Source organism: Camelus dromedarius, chromosome 3 (assembly GCF_036321535.1).
Source record: "Camelus dromedarius isolate mCamDro1 chromosome 3, mCamDro1.pat, whole genome shotgun sequence".
In the NCBI taxonomy this organism is placed as follows: domain Eukaryota; kingdom Metazoa; phylum Chordata; class Mammalia; order Artiodactyla; family Camelidae; genus Camelus; species Camelus dromedarius.
In genome coordinates, this window is record NC_087438.1 from 92,224,985 (window position 1) to 92,249,307 (window position 24,323).

The following is a 24,323-nucleotide window of genomic DNA, read 5'->3' on the forward strand; positions in this document are numbered from 1 at the left end:
CAAACCCCTAACACTCCCCGTTATAGCATTCCCATGTGCAAAGACTTCAGCACCAAACACAGGCCTATAAATGACTCTAAACCATTCACAAAGCATTTATTCTTATTAAGATGTCCAAAATGTACAAGTGGCCCTTATCTACACATAACTCACTACTCAGTGCTTCCATACAAATTGTATTACATAGTAAGGTAGGGCAGAGAAATACTGTCAGGCCAGCTATAAAATCCTGTTATTTAAATGGATACTGAAATAGTCCTAGTCTTACTGAAAAATCTAGGCCCTTTCCAAAAACTGACTAGTAAATCTGTGGTTTGGTAATTAACCACATGAAGAGAACCTACTTCACTTGTCAATTCTGGTAAAGGACTGAGTGTCCGAATCTCCTGGTTGTGTTTATATTTAGAGAACAGTTAATTTATAAAACAGCTTAGTTTTCTAATGTATCAATCCATTTAGCCAATCTATATACCTAAGAAATGTTTTGGGGATTTACATCCTCTAAATAATCTAAAGAATATTTTCAATGTTTTAATTTCACTTCAATTATTTTATAAGTTAAAATCCCTCCGAAGTTGCAAATTAAAATCCACTGCTTAAAGTTTTGAGATAAAACAAGTTCTTTCATTGGAGCATCTCTCCTTTATGGCTTATATAGCCATGAATACCTCCCTCCTTTGCCTTATGCCAGAACTTCATTTTTCCCAGAGGCTGTCTAAACTGAGTTCTAAATCACATTCAGTGGCTGCTGCCCTTGAAGCTGATTAGGAAAACGCCAAGTATTTAACATAACACAGGAGTTGTTTTAAACTGATAAAAGCAGGAAACTCAGAGCTGAAGGTGAACCCAGCTCCTGACATGGCCCATTGTTCCTTGGCACACTAAGGCACTCATCACATTAGGTGACCTCCTATCTCATCTGGACTAAATTCCAAACCTGAATGCATCTATTTAAGGTAGATGTAGCCTCATCCTTGAATTTCCAGATCGAAATCACTGTTGTCCTTTCCCATTTATTTTCTAAAGCAGTAGCTTTTATCAAAGTAACCGAAGAAAAACAGGTTTCATACGGAGGAGGCAGTTGGGAGACTATTAGATCCTCCTCAGTTGTGTAGAAGAGAATCTTTGAAATTTAAATGTAGCAGATATATAAGCCCTGAGTATTAACACTGTCCAATGAATGAAAGAGACTAGATTTACAAATGAAGCCTAAGGGTGGAGGGGGAGGCGGCAAGCTTAGAGTTCTTCGAGCTATCATTACTCAGCTGTAGCCTCACCACACTGTGCCTAAGTGTCTGAAGTCAATTTTAGAACTTACCTATACGGATGGACTATTTTTCTAGTCCTCGTTTTGGCATTGACTAATACTTAACTTCCATCAGAACCACCCCTTCATTTTCTTCTTTTCAAAACCTTCTGATTACAGACCATATTCCTTACTCAGCCACAGAACTAGGCCGTGGAAAAAGACAGAAACAACAAAGCAAAACAAATTCCCCTGTTTCAAGGGGGAAAAAGTCAGTTTAGGGTAACTGGGGAGCTATGAAGAACCCTTAAAGTTGATAGATTCCATTCTGTCCATTTGACAACAGCCATATTTCAAGGAGATTTACCTTCAAATAGGCTCATTTGTATCCTCCCACCATTACTCATGCCCTTGCCATTCTATACTGCTAGGAATGACAGAGGATGATTCAAAACCCTTGAAATACCATTTCTCTCTTATACTTGCAACATCATTTACAAATAATGACTCCTTCAGGTTACACAAGATGGCAAAGTTATTTGGAAATTGGGCCACCTAAAAACTTGTTTTCCATCCTATTTTTCTGAAAAATGTTTTTTAGAGGAAAAAAATCATGAGCAGGTAATAGAGCATTTCTGTCTGTATGTGCAGTAATGTGTATGCAACATAGCACTAGGAAACAATTAAAAAATGAAGTTAAGAAAACAATTCCAATTTATAGATATTAACTAATATATATAAGATAGGTAATCAGCACGTTTCTACGGTATAGCACATGGAACTATATTCAACATCTTCTAGTAAGCTATAATGAAAAAGAATATGAAAAGGAATATATGTATGTAAATGCATGACTGAAACATTATGCTGTACACCAGAAATTGACACAGCATCATAAACTGACTATACTTCAATAACGTTTAGAAATTTAAAAAAAAATTCCATTCCCAATAGCATCAAAAAGAACAAAATACCTAGAAATCAATTTAACAGTGGAAAGCACAAATCATACTTAAAAAACAAAACATTGTTGAAAAAAACGAAAAAAGGAACTAAATAGATGGAAAACATCCCAGGTTTGTGGAATGAAGACTTAACATTGTTAAGATGACAATATATCTCTAACTAATTTAAATCAAAATCCCAGCTGACTTCTTTAGACACTAAGCACCAAGCAAAGATCATTTACAAGAAGTACTTCTTACGATCTTAGTTTGTAGAGCAGGGTTTTACGAACTCTGAAACAGAAATCACTGCATTAGCCCCAACTCTGTACCTCCAGGGCTCTCTCAGGGTAGATTTTACAGGAAAGCCCTCATACCCAAACAAGGCCCGCTCTGTAACATAACCTAGCCGCTGCCAACTTCATTTAGTGCTAACAGTACTAAATCCACCTGGAAAAAATCTATGGGGGTGGAGTGATAGGAGCTGAGGGAAAGCAGCAAAAACCAACCAACAAAGGAAAAAGTGCTTCTTGACCTCCTTCCAAAGGGTCAGAAATTTTAACTATATAAAGGAGATGGTACATTTCAAAAAAAAAATCTTGAACACTGCATTTTCTTGGGAAAATTTGCAAGCAATTTCCTTTAAATAAATGGGACAAATGTTACTGTTTGATGTGAGTCAGCTGATTTACACTAGCCATCTAAGGAGCAAAGTTAGCACCAATCACAAATACAACAGAAATGGGTTACATTGCATATTCTCTAGTCTAGGGACTCTCACCTGATGGGGATTTAGGGAGAAGTTAGTGTCTTTCACTCGGCAAAAGGGATAAAAAGTTGAGCCAAGACTAGCTTTTCAATATACTTTCTCTCCCCATCAAATGACAATTAAAAAGCAAATCTTTAATTAAAGTTACACACAATTTTTGCCACTGACAGAAATTTATTCTTCCATTAAACAAGACTACAGCACTCTGAATTGTCTATTCAGTGCTGCAATCCCAACCACAATTTATGCTAATTAAGTTTTTACGTCAAAAACAAGACTCCTCCGAAAAGAAAAAAATAACTCAGGGAAAAAAATTTAAAGCTCTCCAAAATAATGGCAACTCATTTACACTTGGAAATAAAAAAGGCAGATGTTAGCCCTTTACACTGACAGGTACTGCCGAATGTGCTAATCTACACAGGCCCCCCTTTACACGACGCACACTGCCTTATAGAGATCTGACACACGAAGCTTTCTCCTGAAGGCACAGATAGGCACACAGCATTTATTTTGCCTGAGAGGCTCAAGGTTTTAGTTTAGAGGGCCCGATGTTAACGACAGGTGCACTGAGTGGCTATCATATCTTCATATTCTTTATAAGCAATTGAGCCATCAGTCTCAATGGTCAAAACACTCAAAGGGCTGTACTTGGCAGGCACACAGGACGAGTGCGGCACTGAGGGGTCGAGCTTTTCGTGGATGACGTTCTGCACCATGGTGTGAACCGGGGAGCCGTACCGATGTCCCGCTGCCCTCGGACAGTCCCCTTTACAGTATCGAGGGTTGTATTTGCGTGGGGCCACAATCCAGTTGTCCCACTTCAGCTGACTAAAGCTAAGTCTAAAGTCGTGGAGCTCACACTCATTCTGGGGAAAAAGAAACTGTTTGAAGTATTCACTCAGATTGAGTGAAGCTGGAACCAGAGGCTTCTTCAATTCAGAGCTGACCGTTTCCTGATCTCTCCGGTGACGGGAAGCTCTTACAGGCTCAGCAGCCTCTTCTCCCGTGGGATAAGTGGACAGCCCTCCCTTCTGGTCAGGAACATGTGAAGGCCTCCTTTTATGGTGGTGGGAATACCGCCTGTGATAAGCCTCAGCACTTGTGTCATTCAGATATAAAAGCAGTGAGGGGGGCACCAGGAGAGTCGTATGAAGTGGACTTGTCTGTGCTGAAGGACGCTGCGGCTGGGCTGTCAGACATGTAAAATTTACAGACATGTGAATACTCCTCCTGTTGGAGGCCACTAGGGGCTGAAGGAGAGCGGTCACATCAATCTCAATCCATTTGTATTTCTTTCTAAATTCAAACTGTGAGTTAACGGTAAATGAGTTTGGAGCTTTAGGGGGAGTCTTGCTAGAAAGCTCTGGCTCTTTAATCACCAGGTTAAACACACATTTAGCAGGAGAAGGAAAAGCAACGGAATTGCTGAAAGTGTATAGCAAGACTGACTTGAGTAAATGTTCAACAGCAGTAACACGATCCAGGTTAAACAGCAGGTCCACTGATGGAAGGGTTCCTGAGAAGAAAAACAATCCACCAGTAGTGCTCAATACAAATGGAACATAGCAGGAAGTCAAATCAAGGAGTTAGTACCTCAGTATGTGCTTTTGCCCCTCTTTTCCCACTTTCTCAAGCCTCAAAACAAAAGCGGGGGTGAGATGGGAGTTATGAAGAAAAAGCAGATAATCAGCGCTTACAGCTGGGTACTTTATCACCAGGAAGTCAGAGCCGCTTTGGTGATAAATTAAAACAGGGGTCTCTACATTCTGAAGTTTCAGAATCTAAATAATTTGCTCCAAACACAGGGAATGCTAAAAAGGAAAGCATTATTTTTCTCTTGGAGAGTCTGTAAAGGGAAAACTACACCAAAATAAACACTTAGTGGCAGGGGGAGGGTATAGCTCAGTGGTAGAGTGTGTGCTTAGCATGCATGTGGTCCTGGATTCAAGCCCCAGTACCTCCATTAAAAAATAAATTAAAAACCTAATTAGCTCCCCACCCAAAAACTTAGGGAAAAAAAGAAAAAACACTTACCAGGCTTGTTAAGGCATTCTAAGTCCTTATTGAAAGAGTCAATAAAGAAAACTTACTGTCTATGTTAATTGGGAACACTTGAGACTGACAACAGACGCTCAAAAACCCACTATAATAAAATAGGACATCAAAGAAGGGTTTTAACGAGCCACAACTGACCTGCTGGGTTAGAAGTCAGGAGCTAGTGAATATTGTTTTTGTTTTTTATAGTGCTGCTCCCTTCTCTCACACACCCAAGACTGTCAGCTAACACTGCGTTCTTACAAAGATCCACTGGGACTTAAGCTTTCCACTCACAGCAAAAACTACAGAGAAAACATTCTGTTTCATAAAGCACACCAATAGCTGTAAAAGGTATTTTAGGCTCATTTCCAGTCCAGCATTGGTAGAATGGGAAGAATAAGCAACTGGAAGTCAAAATGCCTGGTTTCCAGTCTTGATTTTGTGACCCTGGACAAGACACTAACCCTAGCGGCACTTTCATCAGCCTACTGAGCCATTAAGTCTCTTCTAGCTCTAAAATTCTATCATATTAACCCACCGTAACTCATGAGGACATAAGGAGGAAACAGTAAGTTCAAGTACCAGATTTGCTTGGATTTTGATATTGAATAATTGCAAAGTAAAATGCCGTTCAAGGCGCAAAACACAGCTCCTTTCTGTAATGGAAAGGAGAAGGTCTATCATCTTCCCTCTACCCATTACCCAATCTGCTCCTACACACCTGTTGCCTGGTCCCCAGGAGCCTGCTTGTGCTGGGTACAGGGGGTGAAGAGCCGAACAGTGTTGTAGAGGGGACTTCTGTTGGATTTGGGGATCCCCTCCTTGGTAGCATATGCCATATAGAGCCTCTTCATGTAGCGCAAAGCTCTGGCGTCTGGCTGCAGCCTAGGGGCCCCATCTGGCCCATCATAGAGAACTTTGAAGAGAGGGGAAAGGAGGCCAGATCTGTGTCTCTCATCTAGAGGCTGTAGCAAAGACCAAGGCTGAGCCTCAGATTCCAATGCAGCACTAGCGGCAATCTGAGCTTCTCTGCTAGAAGCCTGAGAACCAAGGCTAATAGGAAAATAAAGCCAAGCAAAGCAGCAAAACCAAAGGAAGAATTTGCTGGGAAGTGCCATGGCTTGGAAGAATTAGCAAGGAGCACATTTCCCCATACCAGTCTTCCTCCTACAAACCAGGAAGAGCCTCGGTTGGTCTCTTAAATAAAATTTAGGTGTGTGGGTGGGCTAGGTTCACGTCTGTAATCAGACCTCAAGGATGCCCAGCTGAAGATAGTTCTATCAGCTATATGTCAAACACCTGACAGAACCCTATTTATCCAATTTGTCCTCCTTACATATGGATATATTTGGTTATTTAGCTTTCCTCTTCCTTTTCCCTGGCATTTATTTAAAATGTCTTAAGTTATCATTATACTAATGGTCTAATCATGTAGCTGAAAGGCTAAGAGAAATTGAGGACTGATCTTAAAATAAAACCACTCATTTTTTCAGAGCGAGTAGGATTCTTAAAATGTTCCTTAGGTATTTGCTGAAACTTCCAAGGCATATGGAAAAGCTAATTATTCACAATGTTTGGCAGATCTGTGGGTATGCAATTTATGGTATTGGGTTTACTCTTCTTTATCCTCCCCACCGCTCCCATTTTCAGGTGCTTAGAATAATTATTTACTGCATGCTGATTTGGAGGGTGAGAGAAAGTCGCAATTGGCATTGAAATTCCAGAGAGCAGAAAACTGCTAAGTTGCATAGTTCTCTGAGGTAGCTTAATAAGGATATGTACTTGGATTACTGCAACATGCCTTAAAAAGGAGGATGTCACCTTTAATCTTGACTCATTTTATAACACCTTGATGCCTTCACTTTGGTCTGCACATTTGCCTACACAAACTTTGCTTGAAAGGTCTATTCTATACATCTTTGCAGGTGCTAGAAAATAAAGTTTTATTTGTTTTTCATTAATCACTCAAATGGTGGTAGAATTTGCTAGGGTATTTTTGTTCTTAACTCTTGTAAGTATTTATGTTTCTGCCTCTGAGCGGAGATCAGGTTAGAGATTATGTTTCAGAAAAATGAGACAAGGGTGCACCTTGGATAGCTGAAATGAGAGGATATCCAGTGCCACCCCTAAGGAGACTGTTTTCTGAGAGAAAGTCAACCTACACTCACAGTACAAGATACAGAACCAGTCTATGCAGGGCCTGGGCTGATAAAACTAAGGTATATAAGTAAATTTTAAGTTTAATTTGTAAATTGCCTGCCAAGCTTCCCCTAGCCGGTCACTGGTAAGCAGGGTTATAAAACGCACTCAAACTGTTGAATGCAAACTTGGATCTAGATTACATACGGCTAGCAATTCCATGAACAAAACATGTACAGACATGCTGCATCAAGTGGGAAAGTCAGTCAGCTGCACAGGACAGCAGCATTCTTAAGTAGAAAGCACTTTCCCAAAAATGATATCGCCTTACACACGTTCCTGCCTCCCTCCCTGGGAAGTGGAGCGAATTGTGGGCAACCTGACAGTCCGTCCCTGGCCAAGCCCTGTCGTGGAGAGGGGAGAGCTGGCTGCTGTGAAGGTCGCCTCTTCCTTCCCTCCTCCCACCACTAACAGTTGTTCAGCAGTTGCTGGACAATTATGTGAAGTCTGTTGTGGCTGGATTTGAGGAAACGTTTTAATCTCTCCTGGAAAAGTCTACACTCTGCCACTGTAATCCGGTGGCTGCCAAGAGAAGTCCCAGTTCCGTGTCCTTGACTCGGGTCCTGGGGTCAATGATGGTCTGAACATAACCGATCCCAGTTCCAGCCACTGGACAGGACCGTATAAAACCTCGTGTCGGCTGCCAGGCGGCACCTCCTCCGGCCTCCGGGGCGCTCTCCACCGCGGGAGGACACCGGCCTTTAGCGCGCGGCTGTCTCGACCCTCGAAGTTGGCAGTCACCTTGCTCTTCACCTCTTGGTCCCGCCCAGCTCTGGCCGCCTCCAGCGGCTCCTCAGAAGGGCGAAGACCCAAGAGAAGCTAGAGGGGCTCGGGGGGTACCCCCGTCCCAGTGCCCGCCAATCGTGCTAGGCCCCACCCCCCGCCCAAGCACCGCCCACCACACGTCACCTGTCCAGGGCACTTCTCTCCCGCACGGAGGAAACGGCGCCTCCCACTGGAGACGGCCGGGAAATTGCGCTCCCGGAAGTGACGTCACCGCCTCCTAGCGCGGCGCCCGGCCCTACCGGAAGTGGCGGGCTGAGGCCGGTGGATCCCGTACTGTGGAGGGCGAGGTGACCTCGGTGCGGGGGTGAGGTTCTGCCGCCCGATCTCGGTGGCCTCGGGAGGGTGGGGGCGCCGCCTAGGCTGGGAGAAACGGGGGACGCCGGGGAGGGTCTCGGGTTGGGGGCGGCGCGTCCCGGGCTTGAGCCCAGCGTCTGTCCTCCCTCCGTACTGCAGGCGCCGCTGCGACCATGGGCCGCGAGTTTGGGCACCTGACGCGGATGCGGCATGTGATCACCTACAGCTTGTCGCCCTTCGAGCAGCGCGCCTTTCCGAACTACTTCAGCAAGGGCATCCCCAACGTGCTGCGCCGCACTCGGGCGTGCATCCTTAGGGTCGCGCCGCGTGAGTTCCTTGGCTAGGCGGGGGTCTGGACTTCCATCCACCGTGGGAACGGCGGGTCCCCTCAGTGAGCGCTCTGCGACGGGCGGGCGCCCTGCAGCTTGCCATGCACACGTTTTCTCACTGGATATTCTTGAAGGCCCTTGAACTGGTCATAGCATCCTCCCTATCCTACAGATGAGGGAAGTGAGTCACGGAGAACTTAAAAGGACTGGCCCAAGGTCACTTATGTGACTCCATCGTCTCCATCTGAGGTCATCTTTACCCACTTCTTTTTTAGAGATGAACTGTTCTGTGTTAAATGTGCAACAGATGGTGATGCGAGTTGCACAATATTGTGAATTTGCTGAAACTCACAGAAGTGTACATTTCAAAATGGTTAAATGATGTTTATGTTGTGTGAACTTGATCTGTTATCTCATTAAAGTATTTTAAAATGTGCAACAGGGGAGAGATAGGGAAGATTTGGTAACAAATTTTCCTCGGTGAACTCCTTTCTTTGGGCCACCTGTAAAATGTGTGTGTAATGCAGCCTTTCCTGATCTGGTTTAAGAGTGCTTTCTTAAAAACTAGAGACAGGAGGGCAGAATATGCTGAGTCAGAAATGAGGACTGGGACCCTTGTGCCTTATATGTGCTCACTGCTTACTCTCGTTTTTTATTTTTATAGCATTTGTAGCGTTTTATCTTCTCTACACGTGGGGAACCCAAGAGTTTGAGAGATCGAAAAGGAAGAATCCAGCTACTTATGAAAATGACAAATGAGCAGCTCATCTGGATAATGGTTCCTTGTCTCTGAAAGACCCTTCTCTGGGAGAGGAGTCTACATTGTAGTGTCCTGAAGACACAATAAACTTATTATGGGCTACACTGTTGTGATTTTGCATTTTTATGAGCAGAGTCCTTGGATGTGTCTGCTAATTTTCAAGTTCATAAACTCCCCTCTCCAGCATGAGGCCTGAACAATTTTGGCCAGTCTCTGAGTTTGGTGAAGGATTGTGGCTCACCCCTTGTTCTGTAATCTACAAAACAGTAGCTGCAGCTACTCCTGTGGATGGCATGTATTGTAGGGAACGTTGGCTCCCGGCCTCCGCTGCCACAATGACAATAAAATCTAGTAACTGTATTGTCATTATGTAATTACTTTTCTTAGCCTTTTACACAAATAAAAGTGTTTTAAACCTCACAGCTACCTCTTGAAGTAAGTATCACTGTTACACTTAATTTGCAAATAAGGACACAGGCATAGAGAGGATAAGTAATTTGCCCAGAATTATACAGCCAGTGAATGGTAGAGTCTGGCAAGGAAGTTCGTGCTGTGAGAGCTATGCTGTACCACCTTTCCTCCTAAGGCAAGCCTGCCTTAGCCTGGGAGGAAGTCAGCTGTCAGAGGAAGGGGTGAGGTGACTCCTTTGCCTCTAGAACTAGGGTCAGCAAACTGGCTGTGTTTGTACCAGGTTGCTAATGGTGGATTTCAACCATGTGTGGTCCATAAAGCTTAAAATATTTACTCTCTGGCCCTTTATGGAAAAAGTTTACCCCTGTTTTAGAGCCTTTGAACAATCTTTGTGGTGGAAAAAGGTACCCTGTTCCATACACCAGGAGGTGGTGGGGACAAGTGCTGGCAGTTGTATGCTTCTGGTTCCCTGCTCTAGTTCTAGAAACTTCTCTTCTAAGGACACTTGGGTCCAGAGCAGCAACTTTTACAGTGAGCTTAGCTTCTGGCCCAGAGTATATCTTCATTTATTCTAATGATTGCTCCTGCCTTTTAGGAATCAAAATTAAAATACCTCAAAACAAAAATCGGCCAAGATAGATTGCATTGTGACACAGGGTAAGGAGGTGAGGCTGAGGTGGACAGACTTGGGCCCATATCCTTTGTTGCTTCCTCACTGTGTGATGCAGGCAAGAAATCCACATTCCTTAGCTTTGAGCTTCTCACCCATAAAATAGATGTGTTAATAATACAGAGCCTTAGGGCTGAGGTAACAGTGAAATGACTGATATGGAAGAGTCCGGCAGGATGGTGCAAGCTTAACAAAGGACAGTGGTGTGATGAAAACTCTTGCCTCACCAAACAGTCTAATTTTCCAGTTTGGCTCTTTGTCCAAGTTTATTCCCAGGGCTTGCTGCTTGAACTGCGGTGTTTTGGGGTCATAGACGCCTTTGAGAATCTAATGAAAGCTGTGGACCTGAAGAAGCTGTGAATGTACCCTTCCTAAACTTTGTATTGTTTGAACAGGCTCACGGCCAGGGGAAGATCGATGATTGCCTTAACAGGACATTAATCTGAATTTTTCCCCTCTGATTTTGGCCCCAAGCTTCCTAGGGGCGATGGCCACCATCTCCCATCTTGGCTTCATTTTACCCTTGGACTTTTATTCCTGGTTCTATGAGTCCTTTTGAGATACCAGCTCAAAATCCAACTTACTCTTCCTCAGTCCAGACCAGGCACTGAGCCTGTTGGTCTGAATCCTTTTATTCCAGGTGTGCTTTACTGAGGAGGGGCTCTCTGAGCCCTTTCATGTGCTGAGCTTCTGCTTTGGGATAAAATTGTTTAAGGGTGCTTTAAGCCTGTCTCCTTCCAAAGGGCTTTCCTCTTTAAACTTGGGGACACAGAGCTCTGTGCAGCAGGGTGCTGGTGGGTGTGGAATATGAGTTGTCATAGCTCAGTGCTCTCGTATGTGATGTGGGATTTGGGGTCATTTTATGGACTATTCTATCTGTAGAAATCCATAAAAAGGAAAGTGGGTGAAGTCTCTTAAGGAAGAGAGACCACTGCTGTGGCCTCTGCCTGTAACCCACCCACCTGGAGCCTCCAGCCGGAGTATGCTCCTTCACCTGCTGCTGGGGCACAATCCGGTGTTCCTTTAGCCCCTTTCCCCAGCAGTGCTCCTGCTCCCCCAGGGCTTTCCTCTCTGGGCTGCAGAATGCAGCAAAGGGGACTCCAGTCAGCCCACAGTCCCAGAGATGCAGGCCCAGAAGTCCATGACAGTTCTAGCCAGCAAAAGAGCAAATACACTTTGACCCTTTGTTGAAGTTTTACCTGGAAGTTTTTCCATTTCAGAGTCTTTCATTTTTCATTAGGTACCTTCTGCTCAGGGATAGCAAAAAAGTTTCCCGTTACTGTTGTGCCCTAGTGATCTTCTATTCACCTGGAATGTGTTTCAAACAGCTGCTCATGTAGCTAAGCCCTCTGTCTCCCATTTCATTCTAGGCACTTAATCTCAGAAACAGAAAATCCCTAGGAGCTGTATTAAGAGTTACCAAGGTATAAGCTGTCAAATGTGTTCAGTCATTTACTTCTTGTAAATTAATCACTTGAACCCCAACATGTTGAGTTCTGAGAGGCCTTAGAGATCCTCCTGTCTCACGACAGAACAAGAAACTAAAGCCCAAAGAGGGGAAAGGCTGGCCTGGTCAGTTACCCTACCTAGGCCCCTGGCTCCTGCCTTCCAGCTAAGCACTCTTTCTCCTTATGGCTCAAACTATTAAAGGCTGCCGAGACCTTTCTGCTGGAGGGTGGAACATGTAGTTTTGCATCGATTTACTCAGCAAAGTACTTGAATGCAGAGAGTGCCTGGATTTAAAAAAAATTTTTTTTTTAATTTCAGGAATAGGGCTTCACGATTCTGCTCAAGGATGTGGGATGGCTGTGGACAATTGCTATCACTTCAACTTAAAGCTGTCTGGATGCCACTTTGCTTTTAAAGGTTTGATTTTTGCTCCATACTTAAATAAAACAACTACAGAGTTAGTGTGGACATATGTTGAAATTCTTTCCCTCACGGTGATTCCTTCCACAGGCAGTAACTAATGGATCTTTTCTTCTGGGAGGAGGGATAGCACACAAGGCAGAGAGAGGCTCGAGCCACAAAGGCTTCTGCAGTGTTGTCACACCCATGCTGAATGGTCCTTTTTTCCCCTCACAGAGGGGACTCAGAGCAGACCCTTCCCTCAGCTGTGGTATTGGCTTATGTTCACACAAAAGGCTACTTTGATTTTGGTTGAAGTACAGGAAGGCAGAAATGGAGGCTCATGAGAAGGTATCTCTTTGGAATGAGCAGGTTCCAAATCCCATTTGGCACATCAACTCCAGGCTTGTTGAGGGGAGGCTGGCACCGAGTCCACAGATCCTGCTGGCTCTAGGACAACAGGTTGTTCAGTCTTTTGCTTACCTAATCAGATTTGTGTTCTTACCCAATGTTCACTAGGTCACCACACAGCCTCTTCCCCACCCCACAACAGTACTTAATTAAGCCCCTACTTGGGGTCATTCTGTGTCTAAGCCAGGAGTAAAGAAATGGAAGAGCAGCTACCTAGTCTCAGACTTGCAGGATTGGTTAAGTGGGTTTGACATAGTTCTGTTTCTCAGTGATCCTTATGTGCAAGCAGTGGTGTCTCCCTCCAGGCCAGGTTCCATGTTCCTGAGAGGACTGGAATCAGGCAGACAGATCTGTGGCATCACATCCCACCCAATCTCAGCTTCGATGTCCACCATACCACCCTCTTCTCCCTTGGCAAGAGGACTGGTGACCATCCCATTCCACCTCCAGCTGTGCTGCACCTCCTCCACTTCCCCTTGGGGAACAGGCAGTCTCTTACCACACAACCAAACTCTGAAGATGAGAAGGGCTTTGCAAAGAGGTATCAGCCAAGTGTTCGGGGAGACACCAGGCACAAAAAGAATCTTGTTGCATTTGTTTTCTTGGCTTTTCCTTCCAGGTCACTGGCAGATCTAAAGTCCTACAAATCTCCTTACTCAGTATTCACACCTTTCCCCATAAATTTATTTAAATGTCTGTCATTTAACGAGTACCATAACTACTCATGGTTTAGGTACATTCCCTTTCTTGGTCTACAATCCTGCAGCAGTTCCCACTTGAGCTGGTGGATGTTTTTGAGCTTTGGAGAGATCTCAGCCCTATGCCTGCTTCCCTCAGCCTGCTGGAAGGATGTCCTCTGTAAAAAGCCCAGTCAGCTGCTGGCAGAAAAGCTCACAATTCCAGGTTTGCAACATTTGTCACCACCACCACCAATCTCTCCCACTGCTTTAGGAGCCCCTACTGTCTCCTCATTCACATTTTATTTTAAAAAGGAAACAAAGCCAACCAATAGTCATTCATTCACTTCACCCATGACTGAAAGATCAGTCAGTCCTGATTTCTTTTCCCCGGGAGGTGGCAGGTAGGACAGACTTTGAACATTTCTGCAGCAGGGTTTCGACTCTTCTAGGGAGATGATGTGGAACAGATAACTAGGATGACAGTCCATCCATATAAACGGGGGTCTAGGGCACTGCAGACCACTGCTTGCTGAAGCATCCTCCCGCAGAAGGGAGATAAGGGCCTCACCCCACTGCCTATAACAAAATGTATCTGCACTTCTTTTCTAGACAAAGATGAAAGGGGTCAACATTATTTCTGAAGACCTCAATATTTGAATTCTATTTTGATTATAGAATGATTTCACTGAACTATTTTGGAATCAAAATGTGGCTAGGTGCCTGGTCTCCCTCAATGACTTCACGTGGCTTTTCAAAGGGGAGGAGGCAGTGCTGACTTGGTAAAATGAGTGAAAAGATCCAAGCCAGCAACACAGTCAAAGTCCAGATGAGGGATCGGTAAATACAACGTACCTGAAAGACAGGCCTTGAGCAGATTCCACTGGTAGACATTAACTCATTAAATTGACCATGACTGTAAATATAAACTTTGCCCCCATCTCACCTGGCAACCATAAAAGAGGCGGATTTGTCTATAAAAGGATGCAGAAACTGTCCCCAGCTTTCAGGCTCCAATATCCCGTCAAGATGTGGCACCTCAAACTCTTCGCAGTACTTATGATCTGCCTGTTGCTGTTAGGCCAGGTAAGGAAAGGATACATATGTTGGGGTTGTGGGGATGGTGGTGGTGGTGGAGTTGTGGGCAGAACTTCAGAGAGCCAGATTCAGTCCTGAGGAATGGTCCTTCTGCTCTGGGTCTATAGCATGGGGGGAGGTGGGGTTCTTCCAAGTGCACAGCAGGGGGTCAGCTCTTGTATATCTGAGGTGAGTGTTTTGCCCCACAGGTAGGTGGCTCCCCAATACCGGAACTGAGTTCAGCAAAGAGAAGGCCAAGGAGAATGACCCCATTTTGGAGAGGGGTTTACCTCAGGCCCATTGGAGCTTCTTGCCAGGACGACTCTGAGTGCATCACAAAGCTATGCAGGTACTGCACAAACCTGGGAGCAGGGCTGGGCCCAACAGGCCTGGGAGGCTGGGCAAAGGGGCCATCAGCACACACACAGACCTAAGAATAAAACTGGGCTAGAGGACTGCCTGGGCTAAAGCTGGGAGCTCCATGGAGGAGAATCCCTCAAGAGTTAACAGCCAAGAACAGCTCCACACAAGTACCATGAAAAAGCAGCGCCTTTCCTTTCTTCACTCTAACCTGAGCCCGGATATCAAGCAGAGGAAGGAAATGCAGCAGAGGGTGCTCTGGGCACTGCTAGATCTGTGTCTTAAAAATCACCTTTTCTTTTCCCTCAGAAAAAGACGCTGTTCCCTGAGTGTGGCCCAGGAATGATGCACAAACCAGGGGAAAAGAGGACAGCACTCGCCTACAACAACGCTCCGTTCTATGGAATACTGACATACTGCATTTGGCTGGAGACGCTTAAGTGAAGCAATCTTGTGTTTTTAATATTTAAAGACAGATATATGCTTTAAATTGGTCTCCGTTCCTTCTTAGAATATTGGTATGTAGGTAAGCATAACTTAACTTGTGAACTTAAGAGTTTATTTTTCTATGTATACTATTAAATGTCTGAAATGGAAATTTTGGCAGCCTGGAATTCACACTTTTGAAGGGAAGGATTCATTTTGTATACTATGGAAAAAACAGTACTGCCTAACAATAACAATGTGTTAACTTCTCAATCAGGAAAGTGCAGTGGGAATTAATTTTTTTAAAGAAACACACCACTAGGCTAAAGGCAAAAGTTTAGTACACCTAGTGACTAACCTCAGCAAGTTCACCAGCTATGGCCCTGGCTCCTAGCCCTTCACTCCATGTTAAGAACTTGAGTGAGGTGTCAGAGATAGGCAACGCTGGCACTCAGGACCTGATGATGTGCCCAAGTTCGCCCAGGAACAGAGGCAGAACTGGAAGAAAAACCTAGTTTAATGAAACAATAAAAGCCCAAGGCACCAAGAATAACAAAAAGGATGTGTTTGAGATTTCTGTTGAAGCAGGGTGAATTTTCATCTATGCAGAAGGATCCATGGCCAGCCAGGTCAGAGTTTCTGTAATCAGAAAATAAGACCTGGACTGATGGGACCAGACTTTTAAAGAAGAGTAGCTTTGGACCCTAAAATACAAAACAGAAATTACACAAAAGGGGCGAAGTAAGAGTTGAAGAAGTGTAGAGAGCACAGTGTTTATAAACTTTAATACAGAAAATCTATTTGATATTTATTAAACTTAGTTTCTCCAGCTATGGTTTGGCATTATACAAAGCATCTTAATGACACAGTAGAGTTAAAAAGATCTTTACAAATTGAAATGTGATACCCTTGTCTCCAAATATTTTAATTGCCATAAATTTGTTTAAAAATACACATTAAACGCATGTTTGACACTCTCAACTTTCTATAATCTCAATACCACAAAATACATATAATATACTATACAGATGTGGAAAAATCTAGTTAGTATATAATACTTCGCTCACCATTAACAGCTTTTAGTATGTGAAATGCACGTACTGACTTAGAAATCCTAGCTTTTGAGCCCCAAAAGTACCTCTGAAATTTTAAAGTATTCCAACAAATAAAAATCACAGTATATAATTGAAATTTTGGTTGAAAATGTCAGATGCCGAAATATTCTGGATAAAAGAAATGTCAAACAAAGATGTGGATCATGTACAAAACAAAGGCGTCCTATCAGACGCTAGCAGTACCTTTCTGTAGAATCAACAAGGCTTTGAATTTATCAGCGGCATTACCTCCCCTCCAAAATCCCCCCCCAAATATCAAACCGTTATTCACCAAATAATTTTAATTTCAAATAAGATAAAAGGATTTTCAATAAATATATAAGCATCTCTATCCTCCATATACAAAATTTCTTAAAATCATTCAGAACGGAGGCTAGATAGAAATTTTCTTAACTGTGCTTACCAACCCCACATCTGGTCCTCAGAGGTGCCTTTTCAGGCACTACCCACTGGGCCAGCTCTTGTTGGTGAGCCTTGCCCTTCCCCACCCTGCCCCATGCCACGCGGACCCCAGTACTGTTGAATGCTCATCTCAGTGTTTTGCCAGGTGTGTGCATAAAGTTGTAAAATGGGGACACTTCTTGAATAACAACAACAAACCCAACTGTATGGATAATCATGGCATTGATCTGAAAGGCAGCATTTCCAAATAGGTATTTTCCAGAGAGGAACATAGCAGGTGGAAAGTTCCAATAGTTAAAAGCTAAAAAGAAACCCCATGTGGAAGCAGTAAGAAGTCAAAACTGAATATTATTAGAATTTCTGGGTGGGAGCTTTTTTCCATGCGCATTTAGAGAGCTTTTTTGTCTGTCTCTTTTTAAGAATGGCAATTTATGCTTAGCTGAGCAATGGCGGCAAGGAGAGATCAAAGCTGACATTCCTGAAAGTCAACTTCATTTTATGATGATTACTTAGGCTGCTATTTTAGGTTGCTTAAAGATCTTGGAGACTTGGTTTAGACTCTAATGCCTTATTCTGTGATCATAAAGAAGATGTTTAGATATTCTTTCCATTCGTTTTTCTGGTGACAGTAAATTCTTTTTAATTAACTATAGGGTTCACGTGAATAGAATCAGCATCTATTTTACCAACTATTAATAACTCACTTCCTGTCATTTGCCAGCTTGGTTCTGGGATCTAAGGGTCTAAACTGAAATTTCTCCCATTAGTGAATATGTGAAAGATATGCTCAGAAATATGACCAATTTGGCCTCTTGTCACTACATATTCCAAGTCATTCAATACTTTTCTATTTATTTTAATGAATAGCAACCTTAGATTTGCAATATTATTATTGGAAAAAAGTCTGCCTCTCCAACACATAGATACATGAAATTGAAATATGTGTTCCACATAATTAGGGAATATGAGTTATAAGAATCTATATGGATTTGAAATGTTTTGCTTCAATTTATTTAGGATTAAAAAAAAATCATCACAATCTGCCTAGAACATCATTCCCAGTAGGTGTTCCTGGGACTCAGAGGCAATCTTCTATAATGCAAAATATATAATGAGGCCATTTTGTTCAATTAGCAACTGGAAAATTAAAATCCTTCCCACCCTGTAAGAGCCCTATTATAATACAGAAGGGCTCAAATGTATTTTAAAAGTTAATTTACTACAAATCATAGTAATTAAGCTTTAACAATCTAAAAGGAATACACATTGCACCCTTGAACATTAATATTCAAGGTGTCAACAAGAAAGTGTCTTAGATCAATTTAATAAATAATGTGGAAATAGTTGCACTAAGCTAAAATACTAAACACACACATTTTGGACAAACTAATTTCATGTTTTCATACATACATAGATACATATATATAAAGTGTGTATGTGTACATAATTTTAAAATCCAAAGTTGCATACCCTCACACTTAGAAGAACGCACAGCATACGACTCTCCTCTACACAACTAGGTATCACCGACTGGAGCTTTGTGGGCTGCCCTGAAACTCCACAGAGTGCTGCTGGCCTCCAGAGCCAGAACTTTCATTTAGAACAGGTGCATTTTGTAGGCTCTTGCTTCACAATGCAAGTTCATTCGATAAAGGTAATTTCTCAAAGTTTCTATCTTTAAATACAAAATGATACTGTCTGAACTAGCTGATTAAACCTTTCTTTAATGAAAAGAAACAAACAACAATTAAAAAACAACAACAACAGTGAATCTAATAAAGCCACAAGTGTGTCATTCAAAGTGCAGCCCTGGTGCCTGTGGATCCATCAGTGTGAGAGCTCCCCCAGAGCACAGGCATGTGTGGGCACGTGCACACCTTACTCTAGATAGCTTTTACACTGGAGAATTAAATCAGTGATGGTTAATTAACCTTCTCTATTCTTCAGCAACTACGGCTGTAAATTTATCTGAAGTACTCACTGCTTATAAAGTCAGTTCTTGGCTACTTGCCCAGAAAAAGCTAGCACTGAAGCAAGAAATGGGGTGAATGCTTCCCAGCCAGACTGGATCTGGGATGGGCTGTGGAATTCTGAATCACCCAGAGGGAAGTGTTCCTCACAGCTGGGCAAGACTATACCATGTGACAACTTCATCCGCCAAAATCTGTTTGTTGGTTGCCTGTAAAGAGTCCAGTGGTGTAGGCTGCTGCCTCCTGGCATAAAGTGTGGTCTTAGAGCAGTCAACAGAGCAGTGTTTAAAACAGTTGCTATTTTTATAATTAACTATATATTAAGTACAAGTCTCAGACTAAGTACATTTTTAGCCATTTGTGAAATTCAGTTTTTAATGGTTAGAGAACACTGAAGACACCTACTGAGGAAGGAGGAATGGTCACCCGTAAAGGAGTCCAAAGTATGTGCCGAAGTAGATGAAGACACACAGACAGAACTTTGAGGAGATGGACACAGAGGAGAGGGAGTGGTGTTTCCACAGACTGTTACACCGAAAATTCAATTATTTAGAACAGGATTTTGATCCACTGCCCACTACTACCTGGTGGGAAGAACCCTCCACAATAAAAAGCTTGAAAAATTCATTTTCCAAGAATTAACACAGTTTGAGAGAGAGAGTGTTTTAGAGCAGCACCATAAAACATTGCAGGAAATTCTGCTTTAACAAATTATCAGTGTGATCCGGGAAATGCTCCTGTTGCCTTTCGGGTCAGACAAGAGACTAGAACACACTAGAACTTAGAAGTGCTTCACTGGCTGCTCTTGCTTAAAGTCTAAAAGCTCAGAGGATATTTTTTCCATTTCTAAGATATCACTGAAAATTACAGAATCAGAGTCAGACAAATCAGAGAAGGACAAGACATACATTTACTTGATTAACTGTGGCAAGTTTCTTACTGAGTACCTACCATGATCACTGAGAAGCTGTCCTCTTAAGGAAAACTGTTCCAAAAACACACAAGGATTAAGTAACAAATATAACACAGGCAATTTCTCCAAGAGAAAAATCAACATAATTTGGAGATTTCAATCCTCAGTGATAATACATAAAAACAACGAGGTACAAAGCCATTAAGAAGCTCTGTATGAGGCCACAGGACAAGGAAAGTTCACGAGCTTCAGGATGTGTAAAAGAGACTCAGACACAGAGGATTCACTACACCACTGGGCTTGGAGATTTTCTATCCCTTCTTTCCCATTTCAAGCCTTAGCAATCTTCTATAAATAGCAGGGCAATCCTTTTCTCCGATTGGATGGATTCAGTTTTGCAACTGGGAGAAGGACAAACTGTTATTTGAAGCAGCATTACCCAATAGGTTAAACTAAGTCATGTACCAAAGCGTTAGCTTTTCTGAAAGAATTTTTATATGACCCTAAGGACGACCGAAAAGGGAAGAGAATTTAACATTATTACCGCAGAAGACCAACCATATGCACGATCTGGTCCTGGTGTAAAACTTCATCTGTAAACAATCCAGAATCTTCACTTAAAGGTTAAGATTTAAGGCACACCAGACATGAAAGGGGCACTACAAACAACAGACAGAAGGTACATTTCTCACCTTTGACTCCTATATGCACCTTACAGGGAAAGGTGCTTTGATATACAACTCTTACAGAGCTGGCTTCTTAAGCTCTACCCCTGCTCTCCCCACTTCCCAAGAGAGCTCACACTGAACTAAATTAGCTACTTTTCTAGTGTGAAATTTCTGATCCCATCAGAAATATAGATCATTGATAAGAGTCTTCATAATACAAAGGGAGTAAACATAAGATAAGTTTAAGAGGAGAAATTCATCATCTCTACATCAGGCAACAGAACTCTAAATTGTACAGCAAAAGCACACACACCACAGTTCCAGACCATTCCTACATCAGCCATGCATGCTCCTATCAGAGCATCACAATCTAGTGTGAGAAAAAAATTTAAATTAGAATGCTGAAGAGAGATTTTACCCTACAAACATCACCAATGAAAGAGAGATAGGCAGCAACCTCAGGAGTTGGATCATCCTTTGTTCAACAGTAACTTACTCTGTCTTAAGTGTCAAATTATTAGTAACAAAAAAGAACACATGGTTTTAATAAAATCCATAAGGTTCGAGATTGTCCTCTTATGAAGCCCTTCATACGATAAGCTTCTCTGAGAAAGTTTGCCTGCCTTCTCCTGTAATGCATTAAATGCAGGTTACAGTCACCTTGTGATTGCTATAGTGTTATTAACACATGTTCACAGTTCTTGAAATAATGCATACCAAATTAGACACATTTCATTTTACATCCACGTAGAATGCTATCTTCTCATATTTAAGTGATTTTTCATGTGTAGAGTATCCTTAATACTAAGTATAAATTCTGCAGTAATAAAATTGTAGTTAAGATTTGAAGTAATATCAGGTAGTAGGTAAAAAAGAACATTTCCATATTTTAGATGAACCAACTCTTACTCTTAGAAGAGCTACCACAAAAAGACATTATTATTAGGTAACAAAGTTCCCAAAGTATATAAATAAAAATGCCTATACTAAATTTACACTAAATATTCAACAGAGTAAATTTATAGGCAGAAATAACTAAGTTTTAAACTAGCTCCGACGCTGGAACTTAAAAAAATTAAAATAAATAGAATTTCAATTGATTAGTTATGAATTGCAATCGAAATTTCAATCTTATGACAGATCACTGAAACCATCTTATCAACGTGCCGCAGATTTAAAAGCATTTAGATCATTTTTCATATTGGGAATACTGAAGGGGTCAAATGACATGATGGCTTTGGGTTATAAAAAACAACACATGAACCAGGGAGGAGAAAACCATTCCTCATTCTTAGTGTCGACTAGGTGGTGTGTTATGGCAGTTTTCCTTCGTGACGTGACACAGTGTTGTGGAGAAAATCAGAGGCAACAAGAATGTGTTCAGTTCAAGATACCAACTTGGCATCCTGGCGAAGCCAGTGCAGTCCCTGCCGGGTGTAACGAACCAGGTCTGTCATGATGCTTGCGTTAAAGATGAGAGGGCCCATTACTTTATCCAGTTCCGCAAAGAATTCTAGAAAACCAAAAACATTCATTAAACGATGCACACTCTTGAATCGCTGCTTTAAAAATTTTAGACTGTAAAATATTATTCATATGAAGTAAAAAACACCCCCTTCTGCACTAAAATGATAACTGTCCATATTTTAGAACAAACCACCCCACAGTCTCTCAAGGGCTATTTTTTTGCCTAAGTTACGAAACATTTTAAAGAGACTGTATGGTCAGGAATTAAGAGTTATACATATAAGCAGAATTCCACTAATGGAAATTGCTAGTATGCTGAAAACATTATTGAAATGGAGATCTACTGCTACAATGTACTATAATTCAAGGCATTCTCCCTGTACTGTTTTTGTATAAGAAATAAGTGGTACAAAAAAGGGTATTCTCTGCATGTTTCCCATAAGAGCCCTGTGAGGTTAGACGGTTGCAACAGCCTGTATCCAACCTTTCTGCTGTAATCATATGCCACGCAACACTGATAAACTAAATCTCATGTTTTAAACAGTAGTTTAAAAATGTAAGGGACAGAAGTAAAAGGATTTTTCCTATGTGAACAAATACAGACTGCTATGTATGTAAGGCAGAGCGTAGAGAGAGGAAGGGAAGAAAGTATCCTAACATTTGATCCCAATGTAATTTTCAGAGAAGACAGAGGGGTGAAGGATTCAGCAAGGAGAGTTTTTACATGCGTAGAGATGATTAAGGCCTCAGTATACTCAAGCAAGGCAAGAAGCAATCAAACAGTTGAGGAGAAAAGGGCCTTCTTTATAGAATTCCAGCTAATATATGCAGAAGGAATATGAGAGTAAAAAAATTCCTGATGAATTTTCTTTTTGCTAATGGAATTGGAATAGATGTAGAAAGTGATCATCGAGGGATGCTAGAATCGTTAAGTTAAATAGGGACTTTTACATCAAACGGAGTCAGGCCAACACCACCTGAATGAATAGAGTCAAAGCAACACTAAAAAAGGGATAACCATTACAAGCCTCGTAATACGATGTAACAGGAAATACAGAGTACCACCTATGAAAAGTTCTTATCTAAAATAATGAACTTCAATCTAATCAAGTCTCAAGATACAACTATCAGTATGAAGGAAATAAGGGGGACATAAGAGCAAGCTAAATGATACCATGAGGAAGTAATCAGTCAAATCCAGAATATGAAACATTCTATGGCCCAGTTTCTCCTTGACATCAGTGGCATGGTAAAATAAAAAGAAAAGAAAAGAAAAGAGAAAGGAAAGGAAAGGAAAAGAAGGTGAAGGAGGGGAAATTATTTATTTAAGAGACTGATCAATGAATGTTTGGATCCTGTTGGAAACAAATTCAATTGTTAAAAAAAAATGCACATTTGAGACAACAGGGAGGGCAAGAAAGAAGGAAGGAAGGGAGGAAAGGAGGAAGGGAGAGAGGGAGAGAGGGAGGGAGGGAGGGAGGGAGGGAGGAAGGAAGGAAGGAAGGAAGGAAGGAAGGAAGGAAGGAAAAAGGAAAGGAAAGGAAAGGAAAGGAAAGGAAAGGAAAGGAAAGAAAAGGAAAGGAAAGGAAAGGAAAGGAAAGGAAAGGAAAGGAAAGGAAAGGAAAGGAAAGGAAAGGAAAGGAAAGGAAAAAAGAAAGGAAAGGAAAAATAATCCTAGAAAACTGGCATAAGGGAGAATTACGTAGGGGTGACTTAAGAATTTCAGCTTTGTAACCTTTCCTAAGTAGTACTGACAATATTTAAAACTTTAGGAACAAATTAGGTTTTTAGAAATACAAGTTTATGTTATATGTTGGGGTTCCCTTTCTACCTTCCTCCCACCATTACCCCTCTTTATGTATTGGAATCTATCATATTCACGGGATTACCTGTTCATACTATGAGTATTGAAATATACTCTGTAACAAAAGGACAGTTGATGGATTGGCTGCTTTAAGTGTTTCTCTACAAAGAAGCTGCCTGAATAAATGGTACATGTAAGTTTTTATTACAGATATTATTAAAATAAGATGGTGTTTATACAGTACATTTCCTAAGGTCTTTAAATACTTTAAAATTCTCAGTGTTCTTAGTTTGGGAGATAAACTTGAGGTTCACAGCCTTAATGAACTAATATTAAAGAATGCTAAAAATTTATTCATTCTGTAGTCTCTTTTATCACATAAGTTTCTTCTAATGCATGTAAAAATCCAGTATGAACATGCTTTCTTATATACTAAAATCTCATAGATACCAGATGTCTGGATGTTATCCTATGCCAATGGCCAAATTACTGTTAACCATCCCAGAGCAGAATATACATTTTATTACTTCTATAGTATGAGCTGCACTGAATGTGCCTGGACAAAGGCATTCTTGTCTTAGACCACAGACTATTTTTTGTTTAGTTTGTGTTACCACTATAGTGCAAGGTATTTTTTGACCAGATCCAGTACATTTATATGAATACTAAGCAATGAAGATTAGCAAACTAGTTATTATTAACTCTAGATTAGATAATAAACTAAATGCACACCAGACACT

General features: G+C 41.7%; 4 protein-coding genes across 8 annotated transcripts in view; 2 read left to right on the plus strand and 2 right to left on the minus strand.

Annotated features, from left to right (window-relative positions):
• Nucleotides 1–3,364: 3,364 nt before the first annotated feature.
• On the minus strand, nt 3,365–6,117 carry GDF9 (growth differentiation factor 9). The gene is made up of 2 exons (XM_010981399.3): nt 5,718–6,117; nt 3,365–4,475 (listed from the first exon to the last, which is right to left on the minus strand). Exons 1-2 carry the CDS (start codon nt 6,112–6,114, stop codon nt 3,511–3,513), a joined length of 1,362 nt encoding a protein of 453 aa, XP_010979701.2. The 5' UTR covers nt 6,115–6,117; the 3' UTR covers nt 3,365–3,510.
• A 2,067-nt stretch (nt 6,118–8,184) lies between these two features.
• LOC105090190 (cytochrome b-c1 complex subunit 8) lies at nt 8,185–9,466 on the plus strand. Of its 3 annotated transcripts, none has more exons than XM_031449003.2 (3): nt 8,185–8,285; nt 8,435–8,602; nt 9,269–9,466. In XM_031449003.2, the coding sequence occupies exons 2-3, from the start codon at nt 8,449–8,451 to the stop codon at nt 9,361–9,363; spliced, it is 249 nt and encodes an 82-aa protein (XP_031304863.1). In that variant the 5' UTR covers nt 8,185–8,285; nt 8,435–8,448; the 3' UTR covers nt 9,364–9,466. The 3 variants fall into 3 exon arrangements, with proteins under 3 accessions (XP_031304863.1, XP_031304864.1, XP_031304865.1); XM_031449004.2 differs by having other exon boundaries at nt 8,186–8,268; XM_031449005.2 differs by having other exon boundaries at nt 8,211–8,277.
• Nucleotides 9,467–14,156: 4,690 nt separating this feature from the next.
• LEAP2 (liver enriched antimicrobial peptide 2) lies at nt 14,157–15,277 on the plus strand. The gene is made up of 3 exons (XM_010981421.3): nt 14,157–14,467; nt 14,668–14,807; nt 15,128–15,277. The coding sequence occupies exons 1-3, from the start codon at nt 14,294–14,296 to the stop codon at nt 15,162–15,164; spliced, it is 351 nt and encodes a 116-aa protein (XP_010979723.1). The 5' UTR covers nt 14,157–14,293; the 3' UTR covers nt 15,165–15,277.
• A 735-nt stretch (nt 15,278–16,012) lies between these two features.
• Nucleotides 16,013–24,323, minus strand: part of AFF4 (ALF transcription elongation factor 4) — a 75,450-nt gene continuing 67,139 nt past the window's right edge. For all 3 annotated transcript variants that reach the window (XM_031449001.2, XM_010981427.3, XM_031448999.2), the window contains one exon: nt 16,013–21,825. In XM_031449001.2, coding sequence (XP_031304861.2) covers nt 21,698–21,825 — 128 coding nt within the window. In that variant the 3' untranslated portion in view covers nt 16,013–21,697. The remainder of the gene's footprint in view (nt 21,826–24,323) is intronic.

Bases quoted from the DNA above. Each gene is read 5' to 3' on its own strand.
- GDF9 (XM_010981399.3), bottom strand. From the start codon at position 6,114: ATGGCACTTCCCAGCAAATTCTTCCTTTGGTTTTGCTGCTTTGCTTGG. The intron at 4,476-5,717 runs GTGTGTAGGAGC...TTTTCTTCTCAG, and splicing joins TCCTGGGGACCAGGCAACAG to GAACCCTTCCATCAGTGGAC.
- LOC105090190 (XM_031449003.2), top strand. From the start codon at position 8,449: ATGGGCCGCGAGTTTGGGCACCTGACGCGGATGCGGCATGTGATCACC. The intron at 8,603-9,268 runs GTGAGTTCCTTG...TTATTTTTATAG, and splicing joins CATCCTTAGGGTCGCGCCGC to CATTTGTAGCGTTTTATCTT.
- LEAP2 (XM_010981421.3), top strand. From the start codon at position 14,294: ATGACTGTAAATATAAACTTTGCCCCCATCTCACCTGGCAACCATAAA. The intron at 14,468-14,667 runs GTAAGGAAAGGA...TTTGCCCCACAG, and splicing joins GCCTGTTGCTGTTAGGCCAG to GTAGGTGGCTCCCCAATACC. The intron at 14,808-15,127 runs GTACTGCACAAA...CTTTTCCCTCAG, and splicing joins TGCATCACAAAGCTATGCAG to AAAAAGACGCTGTTCCCTGA.